The 26,824-nt window shown below is 45.8% G+C and overlaps 1 protein-coding gene across 5 annotated transcripts in view; it reads right to left on the minus strand.

The window, feature by feature from the left end:
• The window catches only part of LOC120398927 (1-phosphatidylinositol 4,5-bisphosphate phosphodiesterase gamma-1-like), a 76,187-nt gene extending 58,124 nt beyond the window's left edge, over window positions 1-18,063 (minus strand). For 2 of the 5 annotated variants that reach the window (XR_005594826.1, XM_039526698.1), the window contains exon 1: window positions 16,120-16,363. Coding sequence is in view for 3 of the 5 variants with exons in the window: in XM_039526698.1 (XP_039382632.1) it covers window positions 16,120-16,339 (220 nt within the window). In the remaining 2 variants the exon portion in view is untranslated. Of the gene's footprint in view, window positions 1-16,119; window positions 16,364-16,482; window positions 17,341-17,780 lie in introns of those variants that run through there. The other 3 variants (XM_039526699.1, XM_039526700.1, XM_039526701.1) reach the window with 3 other exon arrangements.
• Window positions 18,064-26,824: the final 8,761 nt, after the last annotated feature.

The following is a 26,824-nucleotide window of genomic DNA, read 5'->3' on the forward strand; positions in this document are numbered from 1 at the left end:
CCTGCAGATCATAGAACAGAATTGTAGGACTGGAAGGGACCTCAAGAGGTGAGCTAGTTCAGCCACCTGCACTCAAGGAGGACTAAGTATTATCTAGACCACTTGTTCTCAACCTCGTTACCATTGTGGGCCACATCCAATACTACCTGTATGGCCCCGAGGATGTCAGCTGGGCTGCAGCTGTGTGCTGATTGGGCCGCAAGCAGCCCACGGGCTGCGAGTTTAGAACCACTGATCTAGACCATCCCTGACAGGTATCTAACCTGTTCTTAAAAATCTCCAGTGACAGAGATTCCACAACCTCCCTAGGCAATTTATTCCAGTGCTTAACCACCCTGACAGGCAGTTTTCCTACCTAAACCGCCCTTGCTGCAATTTCAGCCCATTACTTCTTGTCCTATCCTCAAAGGTTAACAAGAACAAATTTTCTCTCTCCTCCTTGTACCAACCTTTTAAATATTTGAAAACTGTTCTCATGTCCCCCCTCAGTCTTCTCTTCTCCCGACTAAACAAACCCAGTTTTTTCCAATCTTCCTTCATAGGTCATGTTTTCTAGATCTTTACTAATTTTTGTTGCTCTTCTCTGGACTTTCTCCAATTTGTACCCATCTTTCCTAAAATGTGGCACCCAGAACTGGACACAACACTCCAGTTGAGGCCTAATCAGCACTGAGTAGAGCAGAAGAATTATTTCTTGTATCTTGCTTACAACACTCCTGCTAATACATCCCAGAATGATGCTTGCTTTTTTTTGCGAACTGTTACACTGCTGATGTTGTCTAGTACAACATTTCACGAAAATGATCAGGGAGTGAGGTGTTGGCTTATGAAGAAAGAGTAAGAGAAACAATATGATAACTGAAGGAAGAGAATTACAGTCCAGAAACATGAGGGATGTAAATGCCAAGCAGAGGAAATATTCAGCATAATTAAAAGGGGTGTATCTAGGACCAACAGGATGGAATCTAGAAAGGGAAATTGAGCTCGACCGAACATAATAAGAACATAACTTAAGAACATAAGAACGGCCGTACTGGGTCAGACCAAAGGTCCATCTAGCCCAGTATCCTGTCTTCCAACAGTGGCCAATGCCAGGTGGTTCAGAGGGAATGAACAGAACAGGTAATCATCAACTGATCCATCCCCTGTCACCCATTCCCAGCTTCTGGCAAACAGAGGCTAGGGACACCATCCCTGCCCATCCTGGCTAATAGCCATTGATGGACCTATCCTCCATGTATTTATCTAGTTCTTTTTTGAACCCTGTTATAGTCTTAGCCTTCACAACATCCTCTGGCAAGGAGTTCCACAGGTTGACTGTGCGTGTGAAGAAATACTGCCTTTTGTTTGTTTTAAACCTTCTGCCTATTAATTTCATTTGGTGACCCCCTAGTTCTTGTGTTATGAGAAGGAGTAAATAACACTTCCTTATTTACTTTATCCACACCTGTCATGATTTTATAGACCTCAATCATATCCCCCCTTAGTCATCTTTTTTCCAAGCTGAAAAGTCCCAGTCTTATTAATCTCTCCTCATATGGAAGCTGTTCTGGGACTGGGACATATTGTTTGCACTATTGCCAACTCTCATGATATTCTCACAATATTTGGCAGTTTTCTTAAAGCTCCAGCTTCTGGTGGCATGTGATGACGTGAGACTCCCAGCTTTCACTTTTAAAATAAGCATGTTTCTAGCCCTCTTGGTTGTGTGAAAGGCTTGAAACTGTGACCCAGAAGGTTCAAATCCCAGAGAACAAATACAAAGAACAGTACTTTTTTTTAAAATGTTATGATTTTTAAGCCAATCTCATGATTTTTTGGAGCCTGACTCAGCTTGGGGCTGACAACACTGTGATAGCTTTAGGAAAACTCCCCAATGCCAGATCAAACCTTCTCACAGAGCCAATGTTTGGCTGTGGAACAGTCTCTCCAGCCCCAGCCCCTGCGTCCTTTAAAACTGGACAAAATCCTTGGGATCAGACTGTAGGGAATGATCCTGCTAAGAACAAGGGGGATGAACTCAAACAAATCACGGCACTATGGATCGGTTAAGGCTGGTCTGCACACAACACACCTACCACAGAACCACCAAGGCAAAGAAATGAAAACCTAAGCAACCTAACAGACATACATATCCTCTTCTCGTCCACTCAGGGACACAGACTTCACAAATGGCACAACCATCACACACTACAGACCACAAACTGGACCCTTAACTCTGCCCATTCATGGCCGTGGGAGGAGGGACATTTGGGAAAGGAAGTGCTGGAAACCCTATGGGGGCACAGTTAAGGATGTGCTGTCTGTCATTAAGTGTTTGTACAGTGTCCAGCACGATCAGGCTCCAATCTCAGATGGGGCCTCTACATCCTATTGTAATAATAAATACACCTCTACCCTGATATAACGCGACCCGATATAACACGAATTTGGCTATAACGTGGTAAAGCAGCGCTCTGGGGGGGCAGGGCTGTGCACTCCGGCGGATCACAGCAAGTTCGATATAACGCGGTTTCACCTATAACACGGTAAGATTTTCTGGCTCCCGAGGACAGCGTTATATCGGGGTAGAGGTGTAACTAATAATAAATAATGAGACAAGCTAGGCGTGAATGAACAGAGCTAGATGCATCTCTTTTTCTGTACCCAGAGCTGCATATCCCCACAGTACGATACCATTCTCAATTTCCTGGAAACCAACATCTGCATTGGATTTTCAGAGATCATGTCAGAAATATGTCTCCAGCTTCCCCCTACATTGTCTCAAGGGTCCCAGCTATTAAAACATCCAGGAATCCAATTCCAGCTGTACTCATCCCTTTCTCTTCTAATGGGATCCAGTACATTACAAAGAGTGCTTTAAATATATACACAACATGGCTTACATATGGGTGTAATGCTGGACCAGCCATTGTAAAAGGCCTGACCTGCTGCTTTTATCAACACTAAAAGAATCAGAGAGCTTCCTTTATCCATTAGGAGAAAACCCCAATGCCAAGTGGCCAGAAGTAATTGCTCTGACCGGAATCCTCTTCTCCCTGGGCACAGCTGTGGCTGGGCCTCTATGGATGATATGAAAAATCTTGCAGCCTGAGACCTCCCCACTTGCAGAAGTTGGGTGAAAATGAGGATGCTGCTGAGAAGGTAGCTGCACCTCCATTCTGCATGGGAGGGGTATGATCCATCTCCTTTCTATGCTCAGGGAGTCCTTACTGAAAATAAAATTAAAAATTTCCTCCTGGTTCAGTGAAGTTAAAACACAGCTCTATTTTTCCTTCCCAGATGTCCCCATTTACAGATATCAAAAGATAGCAGGCATGTGCTAGTAATAATCAGCAATCCAATCCTAATTGCTAACATGAATAATTATTATTAAATGCTTTCTGAAAATTTAAACCCACTGACTTTCCCTTTTCTATCTTAGCCGTAACGTTCTCAGCAAATCCTAGCAGGCCTGTTACATGTGGCCTTCTGTGCCTGAATTGAAACTGGCTGCTCTTAGAGACTGTCAGCTGGTGTAAGCCCAGCATTCTGGGTCTGTGTAAAAAAACAGTGGCTCACAAAACCATCTGACTAGGAGTGCTCTGTGCCTTAAAATAATTAATTGAAATACAGATTTTGGTTTTGTGTTTTTCTGCATTTAAGCATTGCACTAGAAAGAGCACTGGGCTATTGCAGGGGAACCAGAAAGTAAAACTGACTAGAAATAAAAGTGAAAGGGACTAGTGGAGTTTCACTGTCCTAACTGACTGAAACAAACAACCAGCAGCAATAGGGAGAAAGCAGTCTAGGTTTGAAAAACCCTTCCTAGCTGAACAGTCTAACCTGCTGGTTCTCCAGCTTTTTCATTCTGTGGGCTGTTGTGTAAGACAAGCAGATCCTGTAATGAGAGATCCTCTTGCACAGTCAGATTCCTTCCCAATACCCCAATCCTGCACTGCTTGCTTCTCAACATGCTTCATCTTGTGACCTGCTGGGGTGGGCTCCACAGACCACAGTTTGAGAACAACTGCTCTAAAATGTTATTAGTTGGGGGTGGAAGGAGAATTACGGTACTTTAAATACATGATTTTAATCTTCCCAGTGTCCTGTTCACCAAACCAGCCTTTTTGAGACATTCTCCCACCACATCCTGCAAGACTGTTTCCAAGCAGAGATTCTAACCTGCCCTATTTTTAGCCAGGATTTTACTCTCCCGCTCCTCCACCCCCAGTCTACCTCATCAAAACGAGAAGGAAGAAAATTCTCTTGTTCCAATGTATTTCAGAAGAGTCAAAAGCTGCTTCCCTCTGCCCCACTCCAAATGTCCCTGTTCATAGCCTTCATGGGTTGGTAACGATGCCTAGCTGATGTTAACTCATGGATCTATAGTCCTCTGGCTTGTCTGTCATGACCCATTCTTTCTCTAATATAGGAGATTGCTTTTGCCACTTCCCAACCCTCAGGAAAGTTCCTCCAAATCTTTAAAAAATGCTAGTGTGGCAGACCTGCTCCTGGGTCAGTGGATTGAGGGTCATGTGACTGCATGTTGGAAGTAGAGCCTGCTATAAAAAGGGGCTCCCCCCCATTCCTCCGCCTTAGCCTAAGAAAGATCAGAACCTAATTCTCCATAGAGAGGAGTAGAAGGACAGCTGCCCTGGGGAAGAGCAGCTGGAACAGGACTAGTCGAGCTCCCTGTGCAGAGGAAGTTGGGCCAAGAGCCCAAGAGGGGCTCACTGAAGCAAGACCAGTGAGATGCCTTGATAGATAGAAGCTGGGAGTTGTGGACTGTGTTGTGCCTGGGGAGACCTAACCAGCAGCAGCAATAGGCCGTACTTAATTTGTAATGAAGGAGGTGCCAGGGCTCAACCAATTTTTGTACAGCAAGCACAGAGGTGCCGGGGCTATGAACTGCCAAGCCTAGAGGTGCTGGGCCTCAGCCCTGACACAAGTTAATCACTGGGGATAGGGAAGGAACCTGTGAACCCAACAAGCTGGGTAGGCAGTCCTGGGCTGGAGTGGGGTTTAGGGCCTGAATAGATGGCTGCTCCTCTGTATGAGGCACAGGGCAGAGGATGGGACCGGGCTAACTCCAGTGTCACTGGGGGGGAGGGGGGTGGCATAAACCCCAGTAACCAAGGGAAGAAGGAGGCTGAGTACTGAGAGGAGCACTGAGCCCAAAGGGAACAGTGGAAAAGGCCAGCAAAGCCCTGTAGTAGGGATGGGGCTCTTGGATCAGCAATCTCCATCCCTGGTGGGATCAATTCTGTGACTAAGAATTTGGCCCATAATTCTGTGCAATACAGAACTCATTGTTTGTATAAAAAGAGCCAGTATTCTCGTTGTGTAACAACTGAACTCCTGGGTTCCTGGCAGTGGTGGAGGGGTGCTCACTTGCGCGCAGCAGAGGTCCTGCTGGGAAATCCTCCAAGCTAACAGCAAGAGGTTAATTTCAGGGGTAACTGCTTTGCAGTTAATTTCCTTGGAGGTAGCGCCCCACCACTGACGGCTGCTGCCCAGGAACGTGTTTTTTATGGCGTCTTCTCGTGGTTTATTGGGTCTCTTCTGTTTAAAAGGACATCATCAACCTGACACTCTATTTTTTTTAAACAGGCTAACTGGAAATGGCAGAGATGCTTAATGAGTTCTTTGTTTCGGTCTTCCCCGAGAAGTCTGAAGGAATGCCTAACATAGTGAATGCTAATGGGAAGGGGGTAGGTTTAGAAGAGAAAATAAAAAAAGAACAAGTTAAAAATCACTTAGAAAAGTTAGATGCCTGCAAGTCACCAGGGCCTGATGAAATGCATCCTAGAATACTCAAGGAGCTAATAGAGGAGGTATCTGAGCCTCAAGCTATTATCTTTGGAAAATCATGGGAGACGGGAGAGATTCCAGAAGACTGGAAAAGGGCAAATATAGCACCCATCTATAAAAAGGGAAATAAAAACAACCCAGGAAACTACAGACCAGTTAGTTTAACTTCTGTGCCAGGGAAGATAATGGAGCAAGTAATTAAGGAAATCATCTGCAAACACTTGGAAGGTGGTAAGGTGATAGGGAATAGCCAGCATGGATTTGTAAAGAACAAATCATGTCAAACCAATCTGATAGCTTTCTTTGATAGGATAATGAGTCTTGTGGATGAGGGAGAAGCGGTGGATGTGGTATACCTAGACTTTAGTAAGGCATTTGATACGGTCTCGCATGATATTCTTATCAATAAACTAGGCAAATACAACTTAGATGGGGCTATTATAAGGTGGGTGCATAACTGGCTGGATAACCATACTCAGAGAGTAGTTATTAATGGTTCCCAATCCTGCTGGAAAGGTATAACGAGTGGGGTTCCGCAGGGGTCTGTTTTGGGACCGGCTCTGTTCAATATCTTCATCAACGACTTAGATATTGGCATAGAAAGTACGCTTATTAAGTTTGCAGATGATACCAAACTGGGAGGGATTGCAACTGCTTTGGAGGACAGGGTCATAATTCAAAATGATCTGGACAAATTGGAGAAATGGTCTGAAGTAAACAGGATGAAGTTTAATAAAGACAAATTCAAGGTGCTCCATTAGAAAGGAACAATCAGTTTCACACATACAGAATGGGAAGAGACTGTCTAGGAAGGAGTACAGCAGAAAGGGATCTAGGGGTTATAGTGGACCACAAGTTAAATATGAGTCAACAGTGTGATGCTGTTGCAAAAAAACCCCAACATGATTCTGGGATGCATTAACAGGTGTGTTGTGAGCAAGACACGAGAAGTCATTCTTCCGCTCTACTCTGCGCTGGTCAGGCCTCAACTGGAGTATTGTGTCCAGTTCTGGGCACCGCATTTCAAGAAAGATGTGGAGAAATTGGAGAGGGTCCAGAAAAGAGCAACAAGAATTATTAGGGGTCTAGAGAACATGACCTATGAAGGAAGGCTGAAAGAATTGGGGTTGTTTAGTTTGGAAAAGAGAAGACTGAGAGGGGACATGATAGCAGTTTTCAGGTATCTAAAAGGGTGTCATAAGGAGGTGAGAGAAAACTTGTTCACCTTAGCCTCTAAGGATAGAACAGGAAGCAAAAGTCTTAAACTGCAGCAAGCAAGGTTTAGGTTGGACATTAGGAAAAAGTTTCTAACTGTCAGGGTGGTTAAACACTGGAATAAACTGCCTAGGGAGGTTGTGGAATCTCCATCTCTGGAGATATTTAAGAGTAGGTTAGATAAATGTCTATCAGGGATGGTTTCTTGACAGTATTTGGTCCTGCCATGAGGGCAGGGGACTGGACTCAATGACCTCGCAAGATCCCTTCCAGTCCTAGAATCTATGCATTTATATATGTAGCTGGAGGCTACAGCGGCAAGGCATCGTAAAGGGCAAGGGTGACACAGCTACTTAATCTGGATTGTAGCCTGATACACATGCTTAGCCAAATTAACGCTAGAGTCCCAACACCACTTTCTGCTGCACTCTGGATCTATTTAGGTCTCTTATCCAAGTGCCCACCAGACCTAGTCTTGCTTAGCTTGCAAAAGCAGGGATACCCTAGGACTTGGTGGCAGCTCCACTACTCTTGCTGAGCTTCTTATTCTCCAGGTTTCCTGGTGGTTGATGGCTGGCTGCTTTGGGACAACTTAGGCACAGCTGAGGCTTGAAGCCCCAGACATGTGGAAGCATACGGACACATTTATATTATAAGAAACAGCATGAGTTCCATCTGGGTTAACTGACCGTGTAATTAGTCTCCAATAGCAAAGCGTCTTCTGCTTTAAAACATGCCTTTTTTTCCATACATAGCAGCACTGCTTTGCCTTCTTACCCAGTTAATTAATTCATCAGGTGGTGTACAAGATGCCTCATTCACTCCTTTACAAGTTGATCACCATATTGATGGCAGATTTAAAAGTGCGGGGATGGGACTGAAAGGGGAGGGAACAAGATCTTGGCAACATAGATAAGAAAGAAAACTATTTAAATAGCCCCGGCTGTGAAAGCAGGAAGCCATCTTGACAGCTAGAGAATTGAACTTTCCAACAATTAAATATACTCTGCACCCAGCAGCAAGTCAGGGGAACCATTATGAAATAAGCGTGATGGGGAGATGTGGCGCCCTAATCCCTTTCTCTGTAGCAGTGGGCTGAGGACAGCCCTGCTTTATTTGGAATTGCGTGCTTGGCTCTAAGGCATGGAGCTGGGACTAAACGCAAAGGGGAGATAGCAAGTTCTCTGCCCAGTTGTTCCTATTCCCTTTTGATAAACTAAAAATGATCTGGATTATATAGATTCACTTGGCTGAAGATTTACGACTGTTTCACCTGCTTTGGAATGGGAGACCTAAGCACTCGGCTCAGTGGCCTGACAAGGGGTGTGCTTAGATAGATAAATCATGTTGGTTCCCTGAGATCCTCTGCCAAAACTTGATGCTGTAACTTCCTCATAACAGCAGACACTCTCTATGTCTCTCAACATCAGGGCGGGACTATTTTTCCGCTGTTGATGGTGAGGAAAGCACATCAAGATCTTAAAAAACAGTACCAAATCAGAAAAGGCACTGCCTCTCTACACTGATGTCACTGTCTGTGGCCCCACAAAGTCATGAAACCTCCTTGTTAGCCTCCTCCTGGGGCTGGCCAAGTCGGCTGTCCATCATACCAGGAGAAGGAAGCTGGATGGGGGGGGGGGTGATTATCGGTGACTGTGTGGCCTATTTCCAGGCCCTTGTTAGGGTGACCAGATGTCCCGATTTTATAGGGACAGTCCTGATATTTGGGGCTTTGTCTTATGTAGGCATCTATTACCCCCCACTCCCTGTCCTGATTTTTCACACTTACTGTCTGGTCGCCCTATCCCTTGTACAGCCACGCATCAGAGCAGAATTCCTCTGGGTGGCGTCTGCTGACTCTCTAGATGCCTCTGAAGATCAGTGGGTGCTGTCTGGGGTTCTCTGATTGGTGTCCCCCTCCGGATCCCTCATTATTACCCTCTGATCCCACTCCTGCCCCTGTTTTTTTCATCTGTTGTCCCCTGCCATTACTTGTGGCCTGGCTAAGGAGGAGGGCCGTTAGCTATAGGTAGGCTTTAGGCCCGCCATCCCCCTGGTTTCCACAATAACACTGATAGCAATAATTCCTGTAAAATAGGACCTGAGCCATAAGCAAAATCAGTAGAAGTTCCACTGCCCATAGGGCAATTACCTATTGTGTATGCAGGAAATAACATGCAGCTTCTTTCATCTCAAGATCAAGTGCTCTGCAAACGTTCCTTAAGCTGAGCAGCTGCCCTGGGACTGCAATCTCTTTTAAAACTGGTGAGATCATCCCTTTTCTCCTGCGGTCACTGATTTCCCTACACCCCCCTTGAATTTCCCCAAACCCCACTCTCCCCCAGTTTTGTGAACTAGTTACATGCCAATTTAGTGACTGTTCGGAAATTTGAATTGAAATTGAAATATTAATACATACTTTAAAAGCATATACAGTGTATGATAAAATACGTGTATCTGAAAAAGTATCATCGATTTGAAAAGTATGAACATAGACTAGCTTCCTTATACAGCTGTTGTTTTTTATGACAATGCCAGTGCATTCATTTCAGTGATGTTGGCCAACCTAATAATTTCAAATGATGATTTGTAAGCAAAGTCTCAATGAGCTCTCCCTGACAGCTAGTGATGAGCTGGGGCTGGGGGGAAAGGCTTCAGGACCAGAACGTATTTACATTCACACCTAATCCACCTAGGAATCCAGCACACAGAGCTGTGTTGCCCAAGTGATAGATTTTGGCTGGGGTTGGGTTACAAACCACTTGAATGCTGTGTGGGGGGGTTAATGTTGTTGTTCTTATTGTATGAGTAAAGGGCAGTAGAACTGTACTTAGCCTGTGCTGATTGAGGGCATCAAAAGAGAGGGTGGGGACCTGTCCCTCTTCAGTGTTTAAAGACAGAGCTGATTAGGCTCCATAGATAGTCTTTTGTTCTGTTAAGTGACCACTGCAGCTGAAATCACTGACAATCAGGTCTAAGTGCTTAGTCCTGCTGTGGGGACAGTGTTTCTGTGGAAGAGATGGCCCAGACTGCACTAGCAGAGAGATTCCCCCACTGAGAGCTCAGCTGAAATCACTGAGAGCGGGTGGAACCTCAAGAGACCAACTCGCAGCGGTCACAGTGGCAGGTGGCAGCAGAAGGTGACTGCGCAGGGCCATTGGCAACAGAGCGATGGAGTGAACGGTGGCACAATGAACAGCCGTGGCCAGAGCGAACAGTGAGCAGCTGGAGGAACGAGCAAGGTGCCTTCTTGACCCCCACCTGGGAAGTGTACTCACATGAAAGCACCTCTGAACTCTGAGTCTCCACTGACCAAGGACAAGTGGGGTGCAGTGGAGGGAAAAGTGAGGGGCACATTAAATAAACATTTGTTTGTTGCACTATATTTTAGTGATTTTGCTCCAGAATGCTAGATTTGTGACTGGGAATGGAAACTTATATAAATATGTTTCCTAGTGGGCCAAGATTTTTAAAATGCAGTATTTGCCAAGGTTGTTATCTCACATCGTTGCTATCTTGAGACGTCATTATGTTGGGGAGTTTCTGTACTAAACATTTTTATTATAATAATTAATTTTTACATAAGAATGGTCATACTGGGTCAGACCAGTGGTCCATATAGCCCAGTGTCCTGTCTTCTGACAGTGGTCAAGGCCAGGTGCTTCAGAGGGAATAAACAGAACAGGTAATCATCAAGTAATTATTCCATTCCCACCTTCTGGCAAACAGGCTAGGGACACTCAGACTAGGGACACTTATGGTGTTGCATCCCTCCTCACCCTGGCTAACAGCCACTGATGAACCTATTCTCCAAGAATTTATCTAGTTTTTTTAATCCTGTTATAATTTTGGTCTTCACAGCATCCCTGGCAAAAAGTTCCACAGGTTGAATTTATGTTGTGTGAAGAAGTATTTCCTTTTGTTTTTTTAAAACCTGCTTCCTATTAATTTCATTGGGTAACTGCTAGTTCTTGTGTTATGTGAAGGATTAAATAATATTTCCTTATTCACTTTCTTCAGACCAGTCAAGATTTTATAGACCACTATCATATCCGCTCTTAGTCGTCTCTTTTCTAAGGTGAAAATTCCCAGTCATTTTAATTTCTCCTCCTGTTTCATACCCCTAATCATTTTAGTTGCCCATCTCTGTACCTTTTCCAATTCCAATATATCTTTTTTGGGATGGGGTGACCAGATCTGCACACAGTATTCAAGGTGTGCACATACCATGGATTTATATAGAAGCAATATGATATTTTCTGTCTTATTATCTATCCTTTTCTTAATGATTCCCAACATTGTTCGCTTTTTTTTTTTACTGCCGCTGCACACTGAGTGGATGTTTTCAGAGAACTATCCACAATGACTCCAAGATCTCTTTCTTGAGTGTTAACAGCTAATTCAGACTCTATCATTTTGTATGTATAGTTGAGATTGTTTTCCAATGTGCATTACTTTGCATTTATCAACAATGAATTTCATCTGCCATTTTGTTGCCCAGTCACCCAGTTTTGTGAGATCCCTTTGTAACTCTTCGCAGTCTGCCTGGGACTTAACTATCTTGAATGGTTTTGTATCATTTGAAAATTTTGCCACCTCACTGTTTACCCATGTTGAACAGGGCTGGTCCCAGTACCGACACCTCAGGGATACCACTATTTATCTCTCTCCATACTGATAATTTATTCCTACCCTTTGTTTCCCATCTTTTAACCAGTTACTGATCCATGAGAGGACTTTCCTCTTATCCCATCATGGCTTACTTTTCAAAAGTCAATTTAAATTAAATACATTTTTTTAAACGTATTTTTTTAGAAATCTAGACCAGTTATGTGTTTTGGTGTAAAACTTGCATTATCCTTATGTTAAATTTGCATTATCCTAACAAAACATTTACTTTATTCATATCTCTTTTATATATCTCATTGGCCCTGACACCCCCCCCCCCCCCCGTAAATTTGAACACCCCGCCTAATTTCAATTCCTGGGGAAACCACTGCCTGGGGTCATCTCATGGGAAGTTCACATCTCTCAGCATCACTTTAGGGGCCAATGACAGGTCATCGTGTAAGAGGAATTTGTTACTATGATCAAGATGCCAGCTGTCCCTGTGAGGCGGGTTTTACTGGCCCCATTGTATAGATGGGGACATCGAGGCACGGAAAGCATAAGTGACTTGCCCATCAGTCACATGTGAGTCACTGGCAATGCTGGGAATTGAATCTGGGAAGCCTGACTCTGTCCTTTCCTCTAATCACTAGACAACACTGCCCACATACAAGCAAGCAAACAGGGAAGGGGATCTTTACTGTGCACAAACAGACAGTAATCCCAGTCTCCGTGTGGGAAGGGACGCATATGTTTGTTTGAACAGGAGCGATAGGAGGAGGTTACCAGCTACCAATTCAGAGAAGGGTACTGGAGATTTAATTTTCACCCGCGTTTTCGAAGTCAAGTTGCCTAGGTCTGGTGCTTGCTCGTGGTCCAGGTCACAGCCGTGGGATATTGGAAGTTTGTGGTTAATCAGTTCCACGTGGTGAAACCTGTGCTATGAAGGGACTTTCCAAATGCTTGTCAGAACAGCAAAGGGTCACTTACGACACTGATGCTATTGCTTCAGTTGCCAAAAACAGGGGCTCGAGAGCAATCTACTGCTGCCCACGCTACAAATCACCACTTCGGTGCTAGAATATAGCCATGCTACCACCAGCAGGCCAAGCAGACGCAAGAGTCTCTCTTCTTTCCTGAAATCTCACCTGCATGGCAATCGAGAGAAGGCTGTTCGGAAGCCTGTGTGATCAAGTGACTAGTGTGGAGGGCTGGGATTCCGGGGGAGCTGGGTTTGATTCTGGACTCTGCCACTGACTTGCTGTGTGACCTTGGCTGAGTCTCTCATGCTCTGTGTGTAGTGGGGCTAACGCTAATGACTCACCTCCCAGGAGGGCCACAAGGATCAGTTGCAAAGTGCTTTGAGACCCTAAAAGGGAAGACACTCTTAGGCAATGTCTACACTTATGGCAGCATGCAGAGTACCTACACTGCATGCCCCCAAAGTACGGGTGTCAATAGCTGTGTAGACAGCGAGGCACCATTCAGACAAGTAAAGACATGCCACAACCTTAGCGTATATACCCTACATGGCTCTCTATGTCCCCAAACAGTGCATCCATTGTCTATGCTGCTATTTTTAGCAGTGGAGTGTCCAGCTGCCTCCCTGCTGATGGAGCCTTTCCCCACTGCAGGGAAAGGCTCTGGCAGCAGGGAAAGGCTCTGGTGGGGGAAGACAGTGGGGAAAAGCTCCAGCATATGCTACACACTGCAACAAGTGTAGACAAGGTTTTAATGACAGGCCAAGAATTATTCTGGAAAATCAAATGGCGCAGGCCATGGTTCTTTCATGGCCTTGGAAGTCCTCAACTCACCCTCCTGCTCCCCATTTCAAAAGTTAGGGACTCATTGGTTTTAGTGATGCCAATTCCTTCCACATCTCCCAGCTGGAGGTAGGGAATCGATTTGTATCAGACACTGAGGGCGCCATTCTGTGGGATAAAACCCATGAACAAAGCAGGGTTCACAGACTGATTGGAAACAAGGGAGGACAGATTCAAAAAGCGAGACTGACCCATTCCCTGTAGTCCACTTCCAACTTCTGGCAAACAAAGTCTAGAAGTTCCCATTGACTTTATTTAGGATTGTAGGTTTTCAGCATCTCTGAAAGTGAGACTCTTGGGGGGAAATTTTGGCTCCACTGAAGTCAAGAGCATAAGCCCCTTGATTTCAGTGGGGCCAGAATTTCACTGTACATATCTCAAGTTGGACACCCAAAATTACTGAACACTTTGGAAAGTTAAGGACCAAGTCTTTCTGTACCTGTTTCGCCATTAATAAACTTGGGTTATTATTATTTACATACCACCTATGGCTGCTTTATGGGTAGATTAATTAGTGTTTGCACAGCACTTTGATCTGTTGAATGTTGCAGCATTTTGCAAATATCCAATTTGACCATTAGAGCACATCTCTGCGCTCAAAAATCACCATAAAAAGCAATCCATATTTATCATCTCTCAGCGAGTCCAGAACAAATTCTATACATTTCCAAGTAAAAAGATATTTTTCTATCTACTGCCCTGGGATCTGAGAGTCAAGCTGGGTTCTTTTTGGTTCATTCATCATCAGCCGTGATAATGACTCTTCAGGCTAAATTTTGTCCTCACACCTGTGCAATTTCACTGTTTTCAAATTATCCCTTCAGTTCTACCTGTGCAACCCCATTGAGGGCAATAGGGTTGTAAAGATATAACTAAAGCAGGACATGAAAGCAATGAAGATGCACAGTTGACCCTGCAAGTGGAACTTAAACAATCCTGTTGACGATGCATGACTCCAGCCCCCTCTCCCAGAGCTGTGTTGGGTCTAAGGACTGAAAGGAGTAAAAGTAGTAAACACTTATTTTTGTCACTAAAGCAAGTAGCTCTGACTTTGATATACCCAGGGGGAGCAGATCTGCTGAGTAAGAAGGGATCATTCTTTCACAGCCACTTTTCAGAGGATAACTGCACTTTAAAGGGACTCCATACCCAGTGGGGCTTTCCATGTGGAGAGTTAGTGTTATCTCCATAACCATGTGCTGGTTTCCTGGGTAAAATCATGGCTGGCTGCAACCACTTCTCAAGAATAAGGGATGGGATTGGCCATTTAAAGCATGACAGAGGGAAAATACCTGCCTCTTCTGCTGCTGATGAATTAGACCCTAAGTAAGCAACACACAGGAGGCAGATGAACAAGTACTATCTTTTGAACTCTGCACGAGCCACACAATTCCCCTAGTAGTAACATGCGCTACGAGAGTGAATCCGCCCATGTTGAGCTGAGAGTACCCTCCCCCCCCCCAAAGATGAGAGGGCAAGCAGAGTGGAAGGGACTAGAAAGAAGAAGGGTGGGTTAAAGCACAGGGAAGAGCATAAATGAGGCAAAGCAGGAAAACACCACCCGCTCACCCCTGTCAATTCCATTATCTTCAGTGGAACTGCGGCAGTGACGCCAAGGGCAATCAGAAAGGAGGAGATGACAGAGTGGCTGCATGTGCTCTGCAGGCTGTAAGTATGCAGCTGCCAAGGGAGAGGATGGGGATTGTGGTGGCTGAGTGAGACAAGGGAACTTATTGAAAATTAAATGGCAGGCAGGTGAAAAGAGGAGCCCAGACCCTTCACGCAGTCATCTGCTCAGGCACAATGTGCTAAACATGGCCGGGCTAGGTCACGGCTTGAGTGGAGAACCTCCAAGGAGAAAACTCGGGGCCACTGCAGGCAGTGGCGTGTTGCTGCTGAAGTAAGTGGCACTCTTCCCCGGCGCAGAGCCAGTGCCCTGGGGTGGTGCTAGGAGACGGAGTGCTGCTGCAGGAGCCCTCTTTAGGATGCTATGTAAACAAAGGTCACGGCCATTCGTGATTATTAATGATCTCCTGGTGCTTTTTGTCAGGGAGGGAGTGTTAACCCTGGTGTCCTGGCCACCTCCCTACTCAAGTAACTACATGCTCCTGACCTAAATCCCCCTGCACTTACATGCTGCATTCTTCTTCAGTGACTGTTGCAGCGGAACAGATGCCACATTCCGCTCCAGAGGTTGCTGCTTCTCTGTGGCTAGCGAAACAATCCCTGGGCAAATGGTTGGTACCGCCAGTAAAGTTCGTACCATTGCTTAGAATAAAGGTGCTATGACCGATCATTAAGCCGCCATCACCACAGCGATTGATAAAACATAACATGTAAATAGCACTTTTCAAAGAGCTTTACAAATGTTAACCAGTGAACCCTCACAAAAGCCACCATCCCCATTTTACAGGCTAAGATCTAGAGACTTGCCCATGGCCATGCAGCAAGTCACTGGCAGAGCCCAGCCAGAGCTAGAATAGGGGAGTTCCTAGGTTCTCAATCCACTAGGCCAGGCTGCCTCCCCACAGAGATTTACAAGCCAGTGCATTCAGCTTGGATTTTCGTGGGATCTTGGACGAGCTGCACCAAGCCCAGCTCCCCTAGTGAGAGGCATTTGACAGTTAGCTTTAGAGACAGACATTTTCTTGGTTCACGCCACAATGCGGAATATACTCACTGTCTCCTTCCACTTTCTCAGGCGTCCGGCTCCAAATGATCTGCCTGGTCTCCAGCTTCACCTGAAACGTCCTCCTCTCTGGCCTCTGGGACTTTTTTTGGTAGAACAAGGTCAGCACGGTCCCAATTTCCAAACTCCTGAGGGTCCTCCCCATGTCCCCAACCTCCATCCTGGAGTCCTCCAAAAACCCATTGACACTGTTCAGCCTGGACACTGACATCTTTACTGCATGGCCATCGCCTGAAGGAATCACAGAGCAGGATCTGTGTCATTCATGAAAGGAACGAGCCTTTGGGAAATGAAGCCAAGACCCTCAGAAACAAAATCTACCCTCTTATTTTCAATTCCTTTCCCCCAAATCACCCGAGACACGTGCTTCCTTTGCTGCAGTGGCTACTGGTGCTGGCTTCCACTCCGATGCACCACATATGCTGCAAAGAGCCAGGACTCTCCTCGGAGCTGTGGAAAGAGGAAGGGGGTGGGATTGAAGGATCCTGCAACCTTCTCTCTCTGCAACCCAGGAATGAGGCTTCCCTGCTATAATACAGCTGCAGCTGCAGCAGTGAAAGATCAGGCAGGCAGGAAGGCTTGGTGGCTGCTTTTCAAATCAGAGCTATAAAAAATAATCCAACCAGGGCAGGTCGAGGAGGCTGAAATTACAGCAGCCCCTTTACACACACAAAATCCATACAATCCATGCATGGGAGCTGGAGCTGTTGGCGCTGCAGGGAGGCATGGAGGGACAGCCCCTTGCAGAGCTCTGCGAGGCTGGGTTTTACTGTCAGTGGTGGAAGAGATGCAGGAAAGAAGCCCAGAGGGTGCAAAGTAAAAAAACTGTCCAGCCAGATTCAGAGAATTCCCCCTCAGCAAGCAAAGAGCAACCTCCTCCAAACTGGGGGTGGGGAGGGCAGGAGTGGAGGAGGGACGGGCGATCTCCTGATGGCTTTTCCTGCGGATCCTGGGGAGGAATGAAGAGGAGTTGGTCCAGTAGATTTCTGGCAGGGAATCTGGAGGATGTGGGGTTCCCCCTGCTCCAGCAGATCACAGTCAGGGAGTCTGCCTGCAGATCCTGGCGAGGGAGTATTGGTGTGAATTCCTGGGGGCTGCTGCTCTGCTTCTGCTTGGGGATCAAGATGACAAGGGGGGTTTCTCCCCCCTTTTCTCTCTCTCCCTCTTGTTGCTGATTAATTTCAGGCTGGTGAAATGGACGCCCAGAGGAAACTGCAATCACACATGGCCGGAAAGAGATCAGAAAGGAATTTAAAAAAAAATTGCAGGATCTTGGAGAAAGAAAAATAGAAAGAGAGAAAGAAAAGATGGAGGAGAGTGACATCTAGAGGCAGAAAGCACCTGCTTCCCTCTGGAGGGATAGGGAAGGAAGGCTAGGTTGGGAAGCCGCATGGGACATGCTGCTGTTCACATGGTTCGTACATCTGGAGAGGCTGACTTTTGCTTTTGCAGATGAGTGCTTTTGAAGCGGGGGGGACTCTGCCAGTTTTGGGGAAGGCTATTTTCAACATATTTTTACACTTCTTCCATATCCTAGTTATTGAATATGAGTCTATCATTGGTATCTTAACTATTTAAACATTATTAAAATAGTAATGAACTATACAATTACATGATCATGAATTACAGTATATTAAAATCATTGCACTCACCCACAAGCCGTCTTCACTAACATCCCAGTTTAAAGACATTACGTCTCTCGTAGCTTTCTGGATGAAACTGTCAGAAATCGTATTTACATCTAGTTCCCTGGTATGGTCTTGAGGCACGTTAAGGACAGCTACATTCTTCAGTCGCATCTGTCCCATTGATGACCGGAGATCATTTTTAAGTCTTCTGAGGCTGGAGAATGAGCATTCCATAGTGCAGGATGGTACAGGTACAGTGAGAAGGATTCTTATACATTTGCAGTACTCTTGAAGCACAGTGCGCAAATGTTCATTCCCCTCAGTTTTTAAAAACGACACTGGAGACTGTTACATTTTTCTATACAGCTATGTCCAAGAACATGTCACGCTGTAGTTTCCTTTGCCTCGTTTTTCTTTTGTGTTTTGTTTGCTCTCGCTGGTATCAGAACTAATGGGAGCAGTTTCAGCGGTTGGCTCGCCCACTGTTGCAGCAGATGATCCTGTATTTGCTGAAGCACGCTGGGTTCCTGAAGGTTTACCATGGTTGATTTTGAACACAAATGTATCCATTTCAACCTGGCCCTACCCACTTCCATTCCCTAACTGTGAATTGCGATATACTAGTTAGGAGGAACCGCACGTCCCGTTTTGGCTGGGACAGTCCCTTTTGTAAGCCCTCTCCCAGCCGTCCCAGTAGGGTGCTACCCCTAACGGGGCATGGAGGAACGTGCAGGGGCGGGGGGCGAGGGACAACTCCAGCCCTGCGTGGGAGGGAGGGTTCTGGAGAGCGGCTCAGGCCAGGCCAGCCCCGCATGGGTGGGAGGCAGGGGGTCTTGGGCCGGTCCTGTGTGCAAGGGGTTGAGGGGGGCCTCGGGCTGGCCCTGCGCACGGCGGGGGAAAGGGAAGGTCTTGGGCTGGTCCCACATGATGGGGGTAATAGGTAATAATTGGAGATATACCAATCTCCTAGAACTGGAAGGGACCTTGAAGGGTCATTGAGTCCAGCCCCCTGCCTTCACTAGCAGGACCAATTTTTGCCCCAGATCCCTAAGTGGCCTCCTCAAGGATTGAACTCACAACCCTGGGTTTAGCAGGCCAATGCTCAAACCACTGAGCTATCCCTCCCCCTAAGGGGGAAGGGAGGGTCTCAGGCTGGTCACACACAGGACGGGAGAAAGGAGGTCTCGGGCCGGTCCTGTGCCAGGGGGAGCTTTCAGGTCGGCCTCATGCAAGGGCAGGTGGCAGAGGACCTCAGGCTGGCCCTGTGCATGGGAGGGGAGAGGGGAGCCTCGGGCCGGCCCCACACAGGTGGGGTGGGAGGGCTCCTGCCAGTCTCATGGCAGGAGGCAGGGCTGGGGCGGGGAGCATGGGGGGACAGGGGTCTCGGGCTGGCCACATGCAGCGTCCCATTTTCCCTTTGGGAAAATATGGTTGCCCTAATACGAGTCTAATAATTCTGCCTTCCAGTTTCACTGTAAGTGCTCCTGCCACCTACTGGGGCCATCGTAAAATGTCGGCTTACGGCAAAGTAACTCCCAGCCGACATCTTTAATAACATTTATTACGTAAAAAAACCCATTGTGGCTTGTGGATGCTGAGCCCCCCCTATTTTTTTTCAGCAGGTGCTTGAGCCCTGGAGCACCCGGGGGGTCAGTGCCTATGAGATGGAGGATGACGTTTGTGGGGCATTATAGGGGGAACCTGATGGACTTTGACTACAAAGACACAATGAATTTGCAATAGTGTTTGCACCAGTAGCATGGAAATACAGGCAAGGCCTTTCAATGGTGCTGGCTGTGTTACACACGGTGTAGTAAGATTAATCAAGGCTCAGGGTATGTAATCTCCTGTAGAAGTGTATTTTTATTAGTATTTCAGTCTAAAGAAAAAAATAGTAAAACTGGGGCTGCACGGAGAGGCAGGGAAGTGAGGTGGGGGTGAGAGACAGGGAGGAGATGGCATCCAGACTGGAGGAACCCTGGAACAAGGCTTATCCTGGAGGGAGCTGTCAAGTGTTGCCCTCACAGGTGACTTTTCTCACCTGACTCCCCTCACCTCAGCACACTGAGAGCAGCGGTGGCTGAGAAGGTGTGGTAGGAGGTTCTCTCCCACAACCCCTCAGAGTTGGAAGGGGCCAGAGGCATCTGGAGGTTTTGGGGGGCTGAGATGGAAGGAGGTGAAAGGGATACAGAGGAGAACAAGGTGTTGATAGGATCTGATGGGTGTGGGGGTTAGAGAGGGAAAAGGGAGCATGGGGAGGGCTGGTGGGGTGAATCTGGATGGTAGTGCTGGGGAATGACACAGCCCAGAGCAGCCTCCCACATTCTCTCCTCCAAGTGTAAGGAGGAGAAGAAGAGGCACCATTGGCTGCATGTGCTCCATGTGCTGCAGCTGGGAGCTGACTCTGCCCGGGAAACCCTGCAGCCCTTGGATGTGCATCGTGAAACCTGCAGTCTGTGCAGGCCGGGCCTCCATATTACAGATCAGGGTTTGCCAAGATAAATGGTAGAACTCTCGGCTTTAACGATCACTGGCTCTTTAATTACCATAGATTTACCTCTCAGCCAAAAGATGGCCCTTCCTGGAGCACAGCACTCTCTGGGAGGTGGTCATTCGGTACTGACTCACGGCGAGGATTTCCACCAACCTCACTTCTCCGTGCAGCATCTTGGGTTTTCTGTGGCGACCCCTCCTCCAAGTACTGACTGGGTTTTTCCAGATTAACGTGCACAGCAACACTGAGAAGCGAGGGAGGAAGCAGAGAGAAGGCAGGAATGAATCTAGGAAACCTGGAAAGCCTCTTACCCCTAATTAAAGGGCACTTAGGCTATGTTGCTGTAAGGTCTCCCGTGTAGCCGCTCTTTGCCGGCGGGAGAGAGCTCTCCTGCTGGCATAATTAAAGCACCCCCAATGAGCGGCGTTAGCTATGTCGGCAGGAGAGGCTCTCCGGCCGACATAGTGCTGTCCACACCAGGAGTGTGTGTTTTTTTCACACCCCGACCAACAAAAGTTTTACCGAAAAAAATGCTAGTGTAGACATAGCCTTAATGTCAAGCAGCTCAGTAGAAAAGACCCCTCTGTGCAAAGCAGCTGATTGGTCTGAACATAGCAGGTGTGGTCCTGGGAGATAAAACACTTCACAAGAATTCTTCTCTGTCCCAGGTTGAATGCTGCATTGTGGTTGCTGCTATCACCCATCACTCATATTTAACATCTACATTAATGAGCTGGAAGAAAAAGTCAAAAGCATGTTAATGAAATTCTTGGATGATACCAAATGAGGAGGAGTTGCAAACGTCAGTGAGGACAGAAGCTGGGACCGAAGGACAGTCATAACCTTTGGGACACCCAGAGCATGGGATTGCATCCCTGACCATCTTGGCTAATAGCCAATGATGGACCTATCCTCCAAGAACTTATCTAATTGTTTTTTGAACCCACTTATACTTTTGGCCTTCACAACATCCCCTGGCAATGAGCTCCACAGGTTGTCTGTGCATTGTGTGAAGAAGTACTTCCTTCTGTTTGTTTTAAACCTGCTTCCTATTAATTTAATTGGGTGACCCCTAGTTCTTGTGTTATGTGAAAGGGTAAACAATGCTTCTTTATTCACTTTCTCCACACCATTTATGATTATATAGCCCTCTGTCATATCCCCCCTTAGTCATCTCTTTTCCAAGCTGAAAAGTCCCAGTCTTTTTAATCTCTCTTCATATGGATACTGTTTCATACCCTTAATTATTTTTGTTGCCTTTCTCTGTACCTTTTCCATTTCTAATATATCTTTTTTGTGATGGGGCAACCAGAACTGCATGCAGTATTCAAGGTGTAGCTGTACCATGGATTTATATAGTGACATTATGATATTTTATGTCTTATTACCTATCGCTTTCTTAATGGTTCCTAACTTTCTCTTAGCTTTTTTGACTGCCCCTGCACATTGATCAGATGTTTTCAGAGAACTATCAACAATTATTCCATTTAGACCTCATTATTTTGTACGTCTAGTTGGGATTATGTTTTCCAATGTGCATTACTTTGCATTTATCATCATTGGATTGCATTTGCAATTTTGTTGACTACTCAGTTTTGTGAGATCTCTTTGCAACTCTTCGCAGTCTGCTTGAGACTAAACTATCTTGAGTAATTTTGTATCATCTACAAACTTTGTCAGCTCACTGTTTATCCCTTTCTCCAAATCCTTTACGAATATGTTGAACAGCACTGGTTCCAGTACAGGACACTGGGGGACACTGCTATTTACTTCTCTCCATTCTGAAAACTGACCATTTATCCTACCCTTTGTTTTGTCTTTTAACCAGTTACTGATCCGAGAGAGGACCTTCCCTCTGACCCCATGACTGCTTACTTTGCGTAATAGCCTTTGGTGAGGGCCTTGACAAAGGTTTTCTAAAAGTCCAAGTACCCTATACTCACTGGATCACCCTTGTCCATGTTTGTTGACTCCCTCAAAGAATTCTAATAGATGGGAAATCATGCCTTACCATTTATAAAAGCCATGTTGACACTTCCCCCAACAAATCATGTTCATCTATGTGTCTGATAATTCTGTTCTTTACTATTTGCCTGGTATGGAGGTTAGCCTTACCAGCCTGTAATTACCAGGATTGCCTCCGGAGCCTGTTTTAAAAATCGCCGTCACATTAGCCATCCTTCAGTCATTTGATATAGAAGCAGATTTAAGTGGTAGGTTACAAACCACAATTAGTAGTTCTGCAATTTCATATCTGAGTTCCTTCAGAACTCTTGGAGGAATACAATCTCGTCCTGGTGACTTATTACAGTTTAATTTGTTCCAGTATCTCCTCTAATGACACCTCAATCTGGAACGGTTTCTCAGATTTATTACCTAAAAAGAATGGTGAAGACATGGGAATCATCCTCTGCAGTGAAGACTGATATAAAGAATTCATTTAGGTTCGCCACAATGACCTTTTCATCACTGAGGGCTGGTCTACACTAAGGGGAAAAATCGATATAAGATACGCAACTTCAGCTACGTGAATAACATAGCTGAAGTCGAAGTATCTTATATCGATAACTTACCCGTCCTCACGGCGCGGGATCGATGTCCGGGGCTCTCCATATCGACGCCGCCACCGCCGTTCGGGGCGGTGGAGTTCGGATATCGAAGCAGAAACAGGGATCGCATATCGCGCCTAGATGAGACGCGATCCTGAAAATATATCGATATATCGCTACCGATCGCCGACGGCGGGTAGTGTAGACGTAGCCTGAGTGCTCCTTTAGCATCTTGATCATCCAGTGGCCCCGTGGATTGTTTTGGCAGCCTTCCTGCTTCTGATGTACTTAAGAAAAAAATGCTGTTAGTTTTTGTGTCTTTTGCTAGTTGCTCTTCAAATACTTTTTTGGTCTGCTTAATTATATTTTTACATTTGACTTGCCAGAGTTCATGATCTTTTCTATTTTCCTCAGTAGGATTTGATTTCCAATTTTTAAAAGATCTCTTTTTGTCTCCAACTGCCTCTTTTAATCTGTTGTTTAGCCATGGTGTCATTTTTTGGTCCTTTTACAGTTTTTTCTTTTAAATTTGGGGTATACATTTAATCTGAGCCTCTACTATGGTGTTTTACAGAAGTTTCCATATAGAATGCAGGCATTTCACTCCTATGACTGTTCCTTTTAATTTCTGCTTAACTAGCCTCCTCATTTTTGTGTAGATCCCGCTTTTGAAGTTAAATGCTATGGTGACTGGTTCCTTTGGTATTTCCCTCCCTACAAGTATGTTAACTTGAATTACATTATAGTCACTATTACTGAGCTGTTCAGCTATATTCACCTCTTGGACCAGATCCTGGGCACTACTTAGGACTAAATCAAGAATTGCCTCCTCCCTTATGGTTTCCAGGACTAGCTGCTGCAAGAAGCAGCTGTCATGCTGCCTGGTATGGGACACAGCACAGAGCGCCAGTCTCAGGTCAGACTGCCAGGAAACAGGGCATGTTCCCCAAACTGGTGGTATAGTCTTTCATAAAATTTCATCAAGCCAATAACAAATAAGTACTTCCAAAATACTATATTAGTTATTATGAAGCCACAGACAGTCCCCTTCAAGCCCTCTAGCCCCTCATGTACCACCCAGACAAACCAGACTTCTGTGATAAATTATTTTTAAAACCAATAATCACATATATTAGGTTCTTCTCATAACAAAGAACCAGACACATACCCCAGGTCAAAATATACTTCAGTTCTTACCCAAAAACCATACTGGTAACCAACCCTTTAGTAACTAAAACTAAAGGTTTATTAATATTAAAAGGGAAGAACATTAGCAAGAGGTTAAAATGAATCACATCCATTACAGTTGATGTCAGAGTCTGTAGATCAGGATGATAGCAGTGTGGTTAAATCTGCCAGTTTGTAATAAATCTCTCTGCTTCATCCAAAAGATTGGAGTCCAGATGGTAGCTTAGATGTGGAGTCTGTTGGAGTCCTTCCATGAATTTTTCAGGGCATCCCAAGTAATTACTTGGGGCTCGCTGTCCAATGGCTCAAACTTTCCCTGTTAAAGTTCAGCAGATCAGGGATGGCAGGATCCTGCCCCAGGTTTTTCTTTTATAGCTGAAACAGGCTGCCAAGTGTTTTGAGCACAACCCACCCTTTGAAGTTAACATTCGATTTCCTCTTGACCTATGCATAATCCAACTACACTGATTTACATAAGGCAATTGCTGGCCATTCATTATAACAGGGATAGATAAGCTGAAGACAATATAGGTAATATTCATTAGATTCATGCAGTATATACACATCTTTGATCTTAAGGTTAATTAGAGTTACAGGATATAGACAGACATAAACATACACACAGTTCTTATTTCTTATCAACGCAAATGAAAGGGCCAGCAGCCTATTAACCCCTTTTAGCATCTCTTTGATGCTCACTCACAAGTGAATTGGCCAGATTACAATTGCAGTGCCTCTTGTCAAGCCTTTAAGGTTCATACACAGGTTACTTGCCCGCTGATCCTAACTTGACTGCTGGTTTGCCAGCATCACAGCCGCCATTCATGGTGTCTAGAAATTTTATCTCTGCATACCATCCCAAGGTGACATGTTCCCAGTAAATATGGGGATTGTTGAAATCACCCCATTATTATTGGGTTTTCTGTTTTGTAGCCTATCTAATCTCCCTGAGCATTTCACAGTGTGTATTATTTTCCTACTGCTATACTCTTATTATTCCAGCACAGAATTTCTATCCATAGAGATTCTATTGTATCATTTGATTCATTTAAGATTTTTACCATATTTGACTCTATGCTTTGTTTCACATATAGTGCTACCCCCCGCCCTCAGCTAAACCTACTCTGTCACTCCTGTATATTTTGTACCCTGGTATTACTGCGTCCCATTGATGATCATCATTCCACCAAGTTTCTGTGATGCCTATTATATCAATATTTAATACAAGGCACTCAAGCTCACCCATCTGACTATTTAGACTTCTTGCATTTGTATACAAGCACTTATAACATTTGTCAATATTTAGCTGTCTGTCTTCATGTGATGTAATTGCATGGGACTCTCTTTTGTGTGACTGTTTCTCTTCAGTTCCTACCTGTTGTTTGGGTATGTCCAGACTACCCGCCGTATCGGCGGGTAGCGGTCGATTTATCGGGGATCGATATATCGTGTCTCATCTAGACGCAATATATCGATCCCTGAACGCGCTCCCTGTCGACTCCGGAATCCACCGGAGCGAGCAGCGGTAGTGGAGTCGGCGGGGGAGCCGCAGCTGTCGATCCCGCGCTGTAAGGATGGGAGGTAAGTCGGAATAAGATACTTCGACTTCAGCTATGGTATTCCCATAGCTGAAGTTGCATATCTTACATCGACACCCCCCCAGTGTAGACCAGGCCTTTATCAATTTCTATTCTCTCCTCTTTACTAGGATATAGAGTATCCTCTTTTATAAATCCTCCCCTAAGGGATGTGTCTGTCTGAACCATGTGCTCCTCAGCACCAGTCAGCTTTCTCCCAGCCCTTAGTTTAAAATCTCCACTACTACCTTTTTCATTTTACATGCCAGCAATCTGGTTCTGTTTTGGTTTCGGTGGAGCCCATCCTTCCTGTATAGCAGGGGTTGGCAACCGGCAGCAGGCAAGCCGATTTTTACTGCTGCCAGCCGGGGTCCCGGCCGCTGGCCCCACTCAGCCCCCTGCCACCATTTATTGATATTTCTAATAATTGAATCCCTCATTACTATTACTTGTCTCTTTCTACTAACAGGGGTTCCCCCCCCCCCACCGAGAGGTATCCTCAGTGCGAGAGGATACCATCCATCATGAAATGAAGCAGTAAGACAAGTTCCTCTCTAAACAGTTCAGCTGATACCACAACTGGATTATAGCTTTAGTTTCTGGCTACCTTGTTGCTGGAAAGCTATTGACAAAATGCAGTGAATATGGAAGAAAACAAAAATGATCAGAGGTCAGGGGAGATGGATTTATAAGGACGGACTAAAGACCTGATCTTGCAAGGCACTGTGCACAGTCCTGCAAGGTTCTGATTAGTAGCATGCACTAGATGTAAGTAACATACCCAGCCTCAGCACCACTAACTAAACAATAGCACAGAGTGCTCTTCCACAATGGCTAACAGGACTTGCACCTAGTGAGAATGTCATCCCCACACACTTTCTCCTGTCTGATGGGGATGTATCCACTATGTAACAATAATCCATTGGCAAGCCAGGTTCATGGGGGATAATGTCTTAATTGTGAGCAAGCATCGTCATCGCTTTTTAAGTGACTTTGCTGACAGTGGAAGGTACTAGACCAGTGGTCCCCAACGCAGTGCCCGCGGGCGCCATGGCGCCCGCCGGGGCATTTATGTGCACCCGCCTAGTGCCCAGCAGGGGAGAGAAGCCGCGGCCCCACGCCTGCCGGGGACAGAGAACTCCAGGGCTGCAGGCTGCGGATGCCTGTGTTCTCTGTCCCTGGCAGGCGCGGGTAGGCGGCTTCTCTCTGGCTTCTCTGGAGCTGCAGGCTGTGGACGCTGGAGTTCTCTGTCCCTGGCAG

This window comes from Mauremys reevesii, linkage group 2 (assembly GCF_016161935.1).
Source record: "Mauremys reevesii isolate NIE-2019 linkage group 2, ASM1616193v1, whole genome shotgun sequence".
Lineage (NCBI taxonomy): Eukaryota > Metazoa > Chordata > Testudines > Geoemydidae > Mauremys > Mauremys reevesii.